This window comes from Lemur catta, chromosome 4 (assembly GCF_020740605.2).
Source record: "Lemur catta isolate mLemCat1 chromosome 4, mLemCat1.pri, whole genome shotgun sequence".
Taxonomy (NCBI): domain Eukaryota; kingdom Metazoa; phylum Chordata; class Mammalia; order Primates; family Lemuridae; genus Lemur; species Lemur catta.
In genome coordinates this window covers 67,132,199-67,146,432 of record NC_059131.1, presented here as the reverse complement: position 1 = coordinate 67,146,432, position 14,234 = coordinate 67,132,199, and the positions used below count along the sequence as shown (strand labels likewise).

Sequence of the window (14,234 nt, the reverse complement as noted above, 5' to 3'; positions counted from 1 at the left end):
TGCTGTTCTGAGTTTTTTTTCCTCCTTAATTTTTCTTTTTCATTTTATTTTTAAGCACTACATAACATACTGCACACTACATAATACACTGCAGAACCTTCTAGCAGGGATAAGATGACCATAACTGAGTTATTTTTTCATCAGTCAGGAAAATGCTTCCTTAATCAATGTTCTCCAAACCCTCTGACACATAGTAATGATTAACTCCAGAGATGTGCACGTCCCTTTCCATCAAACACCACTGGTATGAATAATGGGTAACCCTTCTTTCCTTGCCCCAATTAGTGAACCTGTGAACGTACCCATCGGCCACTGTGGGGATGAACAAGCATGTGGCCATGATGGCAATTCCAGGGACAATCACGAAGCACACCTCAGCATGGTTACCTAGGCCAACACCCTACTTCTAGGCCCCTTAATGGGGCCTAGCCTTCTGCTCCCTTCCCAGTAAGAAATTGCTATTTTTAATGAACAACTCATTTCACACTGTTTCATTTAATCTAACTAGTTTCCAAATGCATTCTTCTTTATAAAAAGTAAGGGAGGGGCCAGGCACGGTGGCTCACGCCTGTAATCCTAGCATTCTGGGAGGCCAAGGCGGGCATATCACTCAAGGTCAGGAGTTCAAGACCAGCCTGAGCAACAGCAAGACCCCCGTCTCTACTAAAAATAGAAAGAAATTATATGGACAGTTAAAAATATATATAGAAAAATTAGCCGAGCATGGTGGCACACGCCTGTAGTCCCAGCTACTCAGGAGGCTGAGGCACGAAGATTGCTTGAGCCCAGGAGTTTGAGGTTACTGTGAGCTAGGCTGACGCCATGGCACTCACTCTAGCCCAGGCAACAGAGTGAGACTCTGTCTCAAAAAAAAAAAAAAAAAAAAACCAAAAAAAAAAACAGTAAGGGAGGTGGGAAGGACAAACAGAAAATCTGAATGAATAGCTTAAGGCTTAAGAGTAAGCCAGTTTTGAAACACTCAATTCTTGGCAGCAGCTCCATTCTTGGCACTATGCCATAGTCTTCTGGCTTTGTGTGCACACCCAGTTATGATAAATGTATACAGAAACTGTCAATAGCAATAACCTGCCAAACCAAATTCTAGCAGGGCAAAGAAAAACAGTGGTAAACATAGAAGCTCTTCCAGTATCAGGCCTTTATGCTTTTCTTCCACTGTGAAATGGATACAGGCCAAAAATGGATCATTCATTTCTCCCACTGGGAAGGATAACTAGTCTCTTAGGGAGGGGGACTATGTTGGAAAAATGCATTTCTTTAGCCAACTAACCATTAGGAAAACCTAGGGTCTCCATGAGAGCTCAACATTAACTACCAGAATGGGTTTGTTTTTGGTTTTTTTATCATGCATTTATTGCTACTGCAATTTCAAGAAATCTAATTGTATTCTCCAACTCTTACTACAAGATGAAACAGCACATTAACGGAGAGAGCCACTAAGGGCTCTTCAACACAGTAGAATAATTTTAGTCTGCCAGGGAGAGTTTTAGTACTCAACAAAAGCACCTGATACTTGCCCAAATACCTTGTCTTTTTCTTACCCACAGACAACTGAGTCAAATTCTATTTAAAGGCAGACCTTAAGTTTCAATCCAACTTTTGCATATGCCCAATGGTTTTTCAGGTGCTCTGTGCATTATTTAGAGCAAGCATCCTACTTGGGTAATCACAACCCCAACATGGAATTTCATACAGTAGAAGCCTGATGTGATCACCCAGATCTACAAGATAATGCCCTGATCAGAACTAAACTTTCACCACTATTATCATCAGTAAAAGTTAAGTGCACACATTATAGTTCCCCTGATAAATTACATGTTAATATTACGTTAATGACAACATTCACACTGACGGCCCACAGTGCATCTTCCTCAGAATGAATATAAACTTACTGATTTAGATTTTTTTTTTTCAATCTCAGGAAACAAAACAGAGTTCTACTTTAACTGAAAAGCTTGGACACATGAAAGATGTAAATTCAGATAGTAATGTTAAGATGTAAAAACTACGCCATCACTCTGTAAAGCAAAATATCTACAACTCCCCTGTATGTTTCTTGATCCTTACAAGCAAGTCAATTTTACTTTTAAGGCAGGAAAAATCTCAAGATGTCTAGCTAAGACACGAAGGCAACTTGTGTCTGAAATTAACTTAAATGAAAGCATCTTTCTCTGTTCTATTTTTAAACATTATAAAATAAGGTTCAGATAATGAGCCTTGTTTTTACTCACTTCTAGGATATGGAAGTAAAAGTCACAATCAAGTAGAAAGAAAGCCAGTGTTTTGGGCTTTCCTATATAGGCCCAGCAATCCAATGACCATTGACCCTAAATTGCCTTTTAACAAATAGATCTGATGGTTCCACATGCCACAGAAACAAGTCAGGTCTGAAGTCACAAAACAGAAGTTGGTAAAGGGGATTATTAAGCTTCATAAATGACATCTAAAAGATGAATGCTATTATAAAACCAACATTATTACAAGGGTAGTAGTCTGTGCAAATTAATTTTTGTGTTCTTCCCCTTTCTTCCAATACCTTTATAACAAACAATCACATATGAGGAAAGACATAGGAGCCTAAATGTTGTGGGGGAAAAAAGGTGAGAGTTTGACAAGCTAATTGTGTATATATGTATATACAATCAATTCTCTTCATTAACATTAGTAATGTTCTATCAGTTTGCCAAAAACACTGAATTAGCAAACACTGAACCATTGCTCCTAGGGGAAATACAATGGTAGGTTCCTGCAAACCTCTGGTCACAACATTTTCACCAACCAATCAATACGTAATCTTGTTTTATGTGTGTCTCTGTTGAGACACCGTATTTAATATATACCGCTGATTCATTAACCTTGAACTTATGGCCAAGGGCATTATAATTCATAGCTGAACCAAGTTCATGTATTTCATTCTTAAGATATATCACAGCATTTCAGCACTACTTTGGGGGGCCATTTTCAACAGTTAAAAGCACCAGAAAAAATGCACAAAAATGAAGGACTAAATAGACCACAGAAAGGACACTTGTTTACAGTATGAGAGCTGAGAGAAGGCAGAACATTGCCCTATTTGACCTCAGCCAGGAACCTGCATCAGGCAACTCAAATTGTTCGTGGTTCTGTGCATATTTGCAAATGACTATGAATAAGTATTGATTTGGAGGTTACAAATGTATTTTGGCAAGTAGTTGAATTCACAAACATAGAATGCATGAATGAGAATTGACTGTATGTATGCATATATATGTGTGGGTATATATGCATATATATAATTATATATAAATAATAATCTACCTTTTTTTTTTTCCTGTTTAAGAGATGGGGTCTTGCTCCGTCACCCAGGCTAGAGTGCAGTGGCATAATCATAGCTCACTGTAACCTCAAACTCTTGACCTCAAGTGATCCTCCTACCTCAACCTCCTGAGTCACTGGGATTACAAACATGAGCCACTGTACCTAGCCAATAGTCTACTTTTAAATTTTATTTTATTGTCACCTAGGTGTTTCCATACATATACACTATGAAACATAGTACCCTTGTCCTTTTAATCCCAAATGGACAGCACCAACCCAGTGGCTAACATTGAGGGATAATGTCTAATAACTGCTGATAGGATAGGTTCTTTTCTCTGTTAGGTATCTGAATTAGAGCAATCAACATCAATATAGCTGACCCTTGAACAAGATGAGTTTGAACTGTGTGGGTCCACTTATACCTGATTTTCTTCTACCTCTGCCACCCCAGAGACAGCATGGAAGCATGATCAATTGCTCTTCTTCCTCCTTCTCCTCAGCATACTCAACCTGAAGACAACTAGGATGAAGACCTTTATAATGATCCACTTCCACTTAACAAACAGTAGATAGATTTTCTCTTCCTTATGATTTTCTTTACAACACTTTCTTTTCTCTAGCTTAGTTTATTGTAAGAATACACTATACAATACGTAGAAACATACAAAATATGTGTTGATTGACTATTTATTTTAATCGTAAGGCTTCCAGTCAACAGTAGGCTATTAGTAGTTAAATTTGGGTGGGGGGCGTCAAAAGTTATACATAGATTTTCAACTGTTAGAGGGGTCAGCACCCCAATGCCTGCATTGTTCAAAGGTCAACTATACTTTAGTTCTCATGTTAAAGGAGTGTGTATTTCTATTTTTCTGGTGTAATACTGTTTCTATGTTTTACCTGTATAGGCTTCAAAAGGTCTCTGGACAGAAATACTCTCTGTTGATCTCCCAGAAAGCGAACAGAAGTTATGGAGCCCAAACCAGCTTTGTCCAACAGTGATTTGTACACCTAAAAGAAAACAAAAGAAAATGTTTAGCATCGTAAGTGCTGTCAGCATAATTCTGAAAATATAATAAGAACTGGCAATTTTCCACGAGTACAGAAAGTGACAAAGCCATTAAGTTTTTTATTTACTGCAAATTATCTCGTAACAACTATGCAGCCACAGATCACACAATTTTTATTCAAACCCAGTAATTTCAACCAGATGCATGTTTGAGAGTCATTAATATATAGGTTTTGGGCCACACATCCATACTTTCCCAAAAATTAATGCAAAAAATGTGCATATACATTTTTCAGGAAGACAGGGCCATATTTTTAACCAATTCTTAACAGCTGGAAAAAAAATATGAAGAGCAAAATTAACTTTAACCACAACCCTACAGCCCTCAAAAATCTCCAGCAGTTCATCTCACTTATGGGCAAAATCTTAACTTTGCTAGCACCACACGCAAGGCCCTTCACAATTCTGGTCAGCCTTTGATTATCCTCTCGGCCTTTCCAACTATCCAAATATGACCCTTCCTCCTTTAAGCCCCAGCTCATGTCCCACAAAGCCTGAACTGTCCTCTCCAGACACAGTGATCACGCTTCTCTTACTGTACCAGATTTACAATGTGGATACAACACAATCATATACTGACTTATAGTATCTCTTGAGCCAAAAAATATTATAAGCCAGAGAGAACCTTAGTGATTAATAAGATTAAGGCTGAAAACCCTTACAGGGAGCAAGGCAACTGCTACTATTCAGCTATAGCCTGTTGCTGCCATAAGCAATTGCCACAAGGCCCCAGTGTTGCCCATATCTTGCAGTTTTTAAGACAATGGAAATCTCGATTTTTAAGATGTACTCTCCACATTTTTACAAACAGGCAACTATTTCAAATTTTCTGAAAACACTGCGAGGGCCAAACCAAACAGATCTATATGTTTACGTATGACTATTGATTTCTGACCTCTGACATTGCCCACATTCCCTCTACCCCCATTTTTCTTTCTTTTCTTTTTTCGAAGACAGACAGGGTCTTGCTCTGTTGCCCAGGCTGGAGTGTAGTGGCATAATCACAGCTCACTATCACCTTAGTCTCCTGGGCTCAAGTGATCCTCCTGCCTCAGCCTCCTAAGTAGCTAGGCATATGGGAGCCTATCACCATACCTGGCTAATTTTTTAATTTTTGTACAGACTATGTTTCCCAGGCTGGTCTTGAACTCCTGGCCTCAAGCGATCCTCCTGCCTCAGTCTCCCAAGGCACTGGTATTACAGGTGTGAGCCACTGTACCCAGCCTGTTCACATTTTTCAAGTGAAGAAAATGAGGCCCAAGAAAGTTAAGGGACTCACACAGAGTCACAGAGTTCCTGACAGCACTGGCAAAAGATTCTAGGTGCTTTCTGACTCTTCTGGTCTATTATTTCCCAGAGGGTCAAACATAGGCATTACATATATATTATCCTTGTTTAACTCATAATGAATGAAATGCCTCTTCTCATAAATTCAATAAGCCCAAGTTTTACTCACAATCGCAGGCCACTGAACAATTCGTTCAGAAATTTCAGGAGACTTTCGTTCAGCCAAAACTAAGTTATGCTCTACTAAAAATGCTCTTCTACGAAGGCTGTAGACATCTATCCATCTTCTCTTCCTCCAAGATTCCCCATCAAACTCCACACACACCTAGAGAAACAAAATTGAAAAAAGCAGTTTCAATTAACAAAAGTAAACATTACAAATGCCCAGGCTGAATTATAACCTTATTGTTCTACTTGAATCTTTTATCTGGATGTGCTGTCCCCCTTCCAGCTCCCAGCCTACAATAAAATAACCAGACATGAACCAAGCTTTGGCTCCCAAACCATTTTGGAATGCAAAAGTCAAGGGCTTTTGGGGCCAGTCTCTGTCCGCAAAGTAACCTCCAGTCTGAAGTCCAGAAACCAAAGAACCCCCACTTAGCAGGTTCTTACATATGTTAATTTGACATCTGAGCTTTGGGAATTGGAAGAGACAAATTTGAAACCCAAAAGAAGTATCTGCATTTTAATTCTTTGTTGACATTGTATGTGGGTTTAAAATGATCTCCCATCAACACAATCCACCATCTGCTTTTGAATTCTGGTAGGATTTAGAACAAGACTCAATATATGGCACACCTTCAATACACCTTTCAGTTGAATAAGCTGGGAAATTTACCTGAGAATTTGGAGTCTAAGACTGCTGCTTTGTTTGCTAAATATAGAAAAAAGTTTAATAATAAATGACCCCAGAGTTTTCCAGAACTACCTCCAGTTTCTTGTATGAAAGTTAAACTACCTTTGAAATATTGTTTTCCAAGTAATTATAAGGTATTTTGCTTCTCACCTGTAAAATACCTTCAATCCTAAAGCCACGACCCTCACAACTTATATAAATATTTTAAGATGAAAAAGTCAACCCAAGAGTGGGTTTCTGGTAGGACGCAGAATGATTCACAAAATCTTAAAGGCCATATAAATGCACCAAACACTCTAGCTCATTATGAATATGCTAGGATTAATTTATCCTAGATCTTTCTTAATGCTTTTTGTATTTCAATGATTACAATAAACTTCCTCAATATTTGGTGTAAAAAGCATTGTTTTTATTTTATTTAATATTCTGGCCAGGCACAATGGCTCAGGCCTGTAATCCCAGCACTTTGAGAGGCTAAGGCAGGAGAGGAGGATCCCTCAAGGCCAGGAATTCAAGACCAACCTGGGCAACATAGCAAGAACCCATCTCTCCAAAAAATTTCTAAAATTAGCTGGGTAAAGTAGTCCCAGCTACTCAAGAGGCTGAGGTGGAAGGATTGCTTGAGGCCAGGAGTTTGAGGTTACAGTGAGCTTTGATCACGCCACTGCAATCCAGCCTGTGTGACAGAATAAGACTCAGCCTCTTTAAAAAGAAAAATAAAACAAAATTCCTCCTCTTACTAAAGAGTTCTCTCATTTTGGTTTCAAGGAATTAGTTAATAAATCTACTATCTACCAAGTCTGCTCATAATTTCATAGACATCATTCATATATTCCTTTTTAACCTGTAGTTTACTAACTAGTTAACTTTTGATCATCTGTCAGAACCCAATTCAAAAATCCTTTCCTCAAAGAAACCTCCCTTTACCAAAGAGCCTCCCTCTCCCAAGGGAGGTCCATCCCCTCGCTAATTGTACTCAAAGCTTTGTACTTTTCCTTCCTAGCACTTATCCACATTTTGCATTATTTATTTGTGGTTAACTGATTGACATAAATTCCAGTATTGTCAAAGTCTGTCTGGTCTTTCACTTACTGCTGTATATCATTGGTATACAGTACCTTATCAGTACTCAAATGTTTGTTAGAATAAATAAATGAATAAATTTCTCTCTCAATTAGGCTCCTATCTTGTTTCTCTCATCTACTTAGGAGGCAGTAATATACCACTAGCCCCAATCCCAAACTTTCTCTAGTCTACAGGATACATCTAAAATCAATAAAATGTAACATTCCCTTCTTCCCCAACAAAACCTGCATCCCCAACTTCCCAGTCAACTTCACCTAGGAAGCTACATATCTTCTTGGTATGGCAGGCTTTTAACTTTGCAGTTATTACTGAATACTTTCTAAATCAGAATAAATGCAAATATGTGAATACCTATGTGGCAAGGCTTTGTCTACTACACCCTGGTTATATATTGTTCTACCACTGTAACAGACCAAATGGTCCTTCACAAAGGTGTGCAGAGACTGCCCATGTTGTTTTCTGTTTCCCAGCCATGGAATCAAGATCCTCTGGCATCTCCTCTAAATTGACTAGTTTTTCTGCCCCATTAATCACATTAACTTTAAACCCAACCTAGTTTTAGGTGACAGATTTTCCCACCTATCAGCAACATGGTATAAGAGGAATGAGAATATACAAATTTCAGAATCAAAGAAATGTAGATTTGAATTCCAGCTATATTGAAGCTTTTTTAGAATGATTTTACATACATAAAATAAAATACATCCAATTACAAAGGAAACCAATTAACCTGCAACCCAGGTAAAGAATTCTTGCTTAAGTCTAATTGTTAGGTATATCGTAAAAGGCAATGTACGTAAAGTACCTGGCAAGGCAACTAGGTAGTTTTAAGACTTTCATGTTAATTCAAATCTTAAATTATCGGGGTATCAATTCTTAAGTTAGGAGTGGGAGAGGGAGAGTCTTTATCATGATTATATCTACTCAGCAAAAAAAAAAAAAAAGGTGAAGGATTTAAGATCTTAAGTGGTTTCCCAATTCTTATCAGATTACTGTTTAAAACCTAAGACAACCCTAAACCAAAATTCACACAGGGTCCCTTATTCATATCCAAAGTTTTGAGTGATTTCTTTTCTAAAAAAGTTTAGCTCCTTAAAATATATTTAAGTTTATGACTTTAAAATATTATGTTGTGTCAGTCAAAAATTCACATTAACTTTGGTTTGAAAAAAGGTGACTTTTTAAATAATAAATAAAATCAACAAGTTGTGAACTTCCTTACTAATCCTTCAAAAGTTTCCTATCGAAACCATGTATGTCTTTCATTTGTCTGAGGTTTTATATTTAATGACATTTGCCCCAAAAAGCCTCTTCTGCAGATATTTCTATTAAAAAAATTTAAATTCAGGAGAAACTAACTTTACCAAACTCATCCAAGCTGATAAATATAACTATTAAATAGTTTCTAGTCCAAATTGTGTTCTCTCTCCCATGTTCTCCTGTCTCCTGGCCCAGTGTCTGATTGCAAAGGCCAAAAAGAGGCCAATTATGACTTACTACCCATGATTTCCAAATTTATTCTTCTTTCAAATAGGATATCTTGTAAATGTGTACCCTATTAGCCTATCAAATACCTTGACCAGATGTTGGATATTTCATATTAATTATTTCAAGCTAATTTTTCCCCAACAGAAAATCTCTTCATGATACATGAATATAATCTTAAAATCTCCCACTCTTAGCATATACTCATCTCACTTGAGGATGTGATTATGAAAACCATCAGAAAGGCCAAGGAAAACATTTCCAAGTTTAAAAGTAAGAGCACAGAATGGCATGGTTTTTAGTCAAGAAGTTTTAATTACATACCTACTCTATGCTCAGCACTACAATGCAGAATACCACTTAATTCACTCTGCCACAAATTAAGAAATTAATTCATTATGCTTCTATTTATGTCTTCTTACATCTAAATAAAATGCTTGTCTAAAATCCCAGAGTCTAGCTTTCATTTATAAGTACAGTTTTTATTACACTGTGCTAGGAGTTTCTCATTTTACATGGCTTGACTGGCAGCAGAAACCACCAACATTCAAGCTCCAATTGTATGCAAGGATGAAAGGCTAGGCATTGGTCAAGGCACCCAATTGCTAACAATAGCAGGAAATGGTACATATAGATGGCAAGGACTACTTATCTGCCAAGTACACCTCTAAGGACTAACAAGGAGCAGAAGACTCAAGGAAAAGGTAGTTTTAAAGGAAGAGACAGACAAGTTAGGGAAGGAGGGCATTCATAGCATACAAAATTATGTGTACACAATCAATTAGGAAACAACTTGCTTCATACTCAAATAGAAGGAGTAGGATAAAAATAAGATTAAAGAAGTCCTTATAACCACATCTAACTAAGATCTGTTGTCACTGCAGATGAAGAGAATGCCACTGCCCTATCAGATTATTTCTAAACTCTTTCTCCATAATAAAAGTAGTAATTTTATGATCTCTTCATTTATTCATTCAAATATTTTAGCACATACTACCTGCCACGCACCGTTGTAGGTGCTAGGGATACAGAGGCTGGCAAAATAAAGTGCTCTAACCTCACTCCACCTGAATATTAAAGCCTTGTGTTTAAGGTCTGAAGACAAACTTGGACAAGTTATTTAATTTCTTTAAGCCTCAATTTTTGACACTAAAAAAATGTAATTTACCATCTACATATGTGAGGATTAAATGCCACATAATACCCCCTGAATCATTATTATCTATTGTTATTATGTCTTCAGCTTCTTTGTAACCAACTACTAGACATAGTGTCTTTTTGTTACCTAAGTAACTGACTTTGTTACAGTCTCTGTCTAGGTGAAACAAAGTTAACAAGCCTTGGCCTCATTTAATATCATCGGTAACTACGTAACTACTAAAGCAAGCCAGTCTAGACAGACTTGTATTTGTACTAATACTAGAAGAACAGCTGCATACTACTTGAATTTTATTTATTCATATTCATATCAGCTTCCAGCCCAATGTCCCCCAAAAACTTAATGCCCCTAAGCCCAGGTATAAGCATGGTCTTAGTTACTTTGTTTCTGCCTACATTTCACCAAGCAAGCACTGATTTTAGTGTTTCAAAATCCTATCTTTTGTTAAATACAGCATGGCCCCTAAACTTAAGCCAGTTACTTCATCTGCTACTCAACTAAGGAATATACGGATAAATCATGATTTAAAAAGAGAAACAGAGTAGACTGGCACCTCACATGAGGGCTGAGTTGTGAACTCTGTAGGTAAGGCAAAAATCCAACCTAGCCAAAATTGTTCTTGAATTGAAATCCCAGGTGTCTTCCACTTAGGCACCAAAGGGCATGGAGAAGACACACAGCAAAACCTGGATTCAAATCCTCCCTCCATCACTTAGTAGCTAATTATGCAAGTCTGGTCAAGACTCCTTTTCCCAAATCTATTTCCTCATTCTGAAAAAGATATCACCACCTCCTCAAAGGTTGAGGAGAGCAAAGAGATGTGGAAATTAAAAAAAAAAAAAATACAAAAAAAGAACCTCCTAGATTTCTTGCCTAACTCAATAAGTCCTCAATCACTGCCAGGGAAGAGAAGGGAACACTTTTAGTCTCTCATTATCTGCCAAAGAACTAAAGATGGTAAAGTTTAAATAAAATATTGTTTCCATTCAAATCAGATAAAAACAAACGCAAAGAAAATTTTACTTGGTACGTGAAATAAACCACAACAACCATGATTGAAATCTAGTACACAAAGCCTATTTTACATAGAAAGGTTATTAACCTAAAGCAAATAGATTGGTCATCCCTGCATCAGAATACATTATCTCTATAAACATCAAAACCTGATTTGGTAGAATGAGTGAAATGGGGAAAAAAACCAAACTTCACAGTGTATGACAGGAGCCCTTTTGTGGCACAGCTCTTGATCACAGATGTGATAGTTAAGAGGGTAGCATCTGAAGTAAAACTTCCTGGATTAGACAGAATACAGGCTATGCCAATTTCTAGGTATGTGACCTTGGGCAAAATACTTAATATCCCTCAGGCACAGTATTCTCATCTGTAAAATGGAGAAAGTAGTAGTATCCACTTCCAAGATCTGCTCTAATAATTAAATAAAACCATGGCTGTGAAGTGTTTTGCAAGATGCTTGGCATGTGCTCAATGGTCATTCCTCCTTTGCAACATGAAGACAAGACACACAAACCTTAATATATAACCATATATCCTTTTCCTACAACCTTTTGTGGACTAATACTAGTTTGGGCATGCACTGTCACTGTGAAAACGTTCAAATGAACAGTGTTCCAGAAATCAACACATCTTCGACTGTCAATGCTAAAACTTGCTCTTTTATATGCGCACAGTTTTCAAGAAAAAGCAAAGATGATGACCAAGTGAAGATATATCCATTACCCAGAGTGTAAATATCTTCTGTTCTGACAAGCTTCCTTCAAGTTATCACCACTTTGGAGTCTTTGTTAGAAACCTTTTTTATTTTTGCACAAAGGAGTCTTTGTTGGTATAATGGCTTCCTCACTGGTTGTTCCCAGACAATCCTTTCAAACCAATACTTCTATTAGAAAGCACAATCAGAATTCATCTCTTTGAAGAGATCTAACAGAAAAAGGTTCCGAGTGTCATTCTGATTTAAAAAATCACTGGCTGCACTTGTTCCCATTTCTCTCCCTCCCCTCAAACACCGAAGTGTGATATTTTCAAGCCATTCCTCCAACACACCATATATGGTGTAGCTCCACCCCGTCCCTCCATATATGGTCATATCCCACACCCACCCACGGACTCATCATAGACAACCAGGAACCCAATCCTGCCCTGACCCACCATATACGGACAAATACCCACCCTAAACGCCAAACAGAACTAAGCTCCTCCCTCTAAACTCACTTCATTTTTGACAAGTCTGAAAGTTTTTTCAAAAAGTTGAGTGGAGAAATCAAGAAGTACAAACAAACAAAAACGCATCTGAAAGTACTTCCAAGCGCTAACCCTCAATTCTTTATGATTCCAAACGTCACCCACTTGCCCAACCTAATACTAACAATAACACTATTCCTTTTGTAAAAATAATCCCACAGCCCTAGTGGGGCACAGCACCGGCATTACTGAAGCCTGTCTAAACAACCCTAAGCCCATTATTAAACCCAGGCAGCCAGGAACTCTAGGCCAAACACACCTCGGCTCTACACAACCATTTCAAAGACTTTCAAGGTCTAGTTTTCTGCACCTTCAGATCAGATGCCAACTTTCTGGTCGCCGGTTTTCAGAAAACGGAGGGAGGGGACCGACTGTCGCGTTACCAAGGTAACTGCGAAACGTCCGGCCGCCGAGGCCCGGGAGCGCTTTTACCTTCAGATCTTTCTTGGTAACATCAGTGTGGGAGACAGCTCGAATGGTCCCGGAGTGCCAGGGCCACTCGGCGACGCGCTCCACGTCCCAGCTGTCGTGGCCGCCTTCGCTGCCGTCGGCTGCGAACAGACTGAGGAATCGCTTCCCCACCAATACCGGCCAACTTTCTCCGAGCGTGAGCACCATGGTTTCCACGCCTGCAGGAAGGGCTCCTCCCTGCCAAAACACAAAAACAAAATGCGATGGGGGCGGCCGGGGGGGGGGGCCGAGAAAAGACGGCGGGGGAGGGGTCCTAACCCTGCGCCGAGGACGCGACCCCAGGCGGACCCCGCACCCGAGCCGTCCACCCGCGCCCTCTCCGCCCCCTGGCTCCCTCCCCCACCGCAAACACGGGCCCAAACGCCTCGTGACCCTCGCTCTCCCAAGTTTCGCTTTCCTAAAACCTTAAACCTAAACGCAGAGGGAGTGAGGGGGACAATTATTTGAGGCTCAAGTGGATTTTAAAGTGTTCGTTCCTCATCCCGGAAAAGAAAAGGCCCCCAATGCAGAGGGCCTGTCCCGGGCGGCCGGGTCCCCGCCCCGGACGGCCCCGCGGGGAGGGTGGGCGAGCCCGCGATTCCGCACTTGCCCCGCCGCCCCGCCCCGGCACCCCGAATCCCGGCCGCCGACCCCCGGGCGCACGTCGCCAGGGCCTGCGCAGCGGCGGCGGGGCCGCGCGCTCGGTGCCATCACCTTTCTCCCTCCTCTCCCCGCAGCCGAGGCCGCGGCGCTCTTACCCCGCCTCCCGCCTCCCTGAGTCACCGGCGGCCGTCGCCGTTTCCAGCCGCCCAGCCGACTCTAGCTCTGACTTGGTTCAAGAGCTCTCACAAGACACGCACAGCCTCCCGGGCCCGCCCCCTCGGAGCCGCTTCGGCCGTTCATTGGCTGAGGCACAGGAGCTGGGCGAGGCTTGTGGGGAAACAGACCATCACCATTGGCCAGCCTGGCGAGGGCGGGGCGGGAGAAAAAAAACAATTCCTTGGCTGCCTCCTCCCTTTACCCTCCCCCTTCCGACTCCCGGGCGACCCCCCATTAGGTTAAAGTACACAGAGAGTAAGCGAGAGATCCCTCCGCCACAGGCCTATTCTTTCCATTTATTGCCTCATAATATACAATAAAGTCCCGCGAAATCGGTTATCAACTTTGAGGACCGGAGGAAAATTGCCGTGACGCACAGATAATACTGAATGACGAGACCCTAGGCTGGAAGTGGCTATTGGATTGCTCTTCAAGTGCGTAGGCTGTCGACC

At 40.2% G+C, this 14,234-nt stretch overlaps 1 protein-coding gene across 1 annotated transcript in view; it reads right to left on the bottom strand.

The window, feature by feature from the left end:
• KDM3A (lysine demethylase 3A) overlaps positions 1-13,867 on the bottom strand; it is a 50,953-nt gene extending 37,086 nt beyond the window's left edge. The window contains exons 1-4 of the mRNA XM_045550024.1: positions 13,722-13,867; positions 12,946-13,161; positions 5,838-5,993; positions 4,213-4,323 (exon numbers count right to left, since the gene is read on the bottom strand). Of these exons, the coding sequence (XP_045405980.1) occupies positions 4,213-4,323; positions 5,838-5,993; positions 12,946-13,131 (453 nt within the window). The 5' untranslated portion in view covers positions 13,132-13,161; positions 13,722-13,867. The remainder of the gene's footprint in view (positions 1-4,212; positions 4,324-5,837; positions 5,994-12,945; positions 13,162-13,721) is intronic.
• Positions 13,868-14,234: the final 367 nt, after the last annotated feature.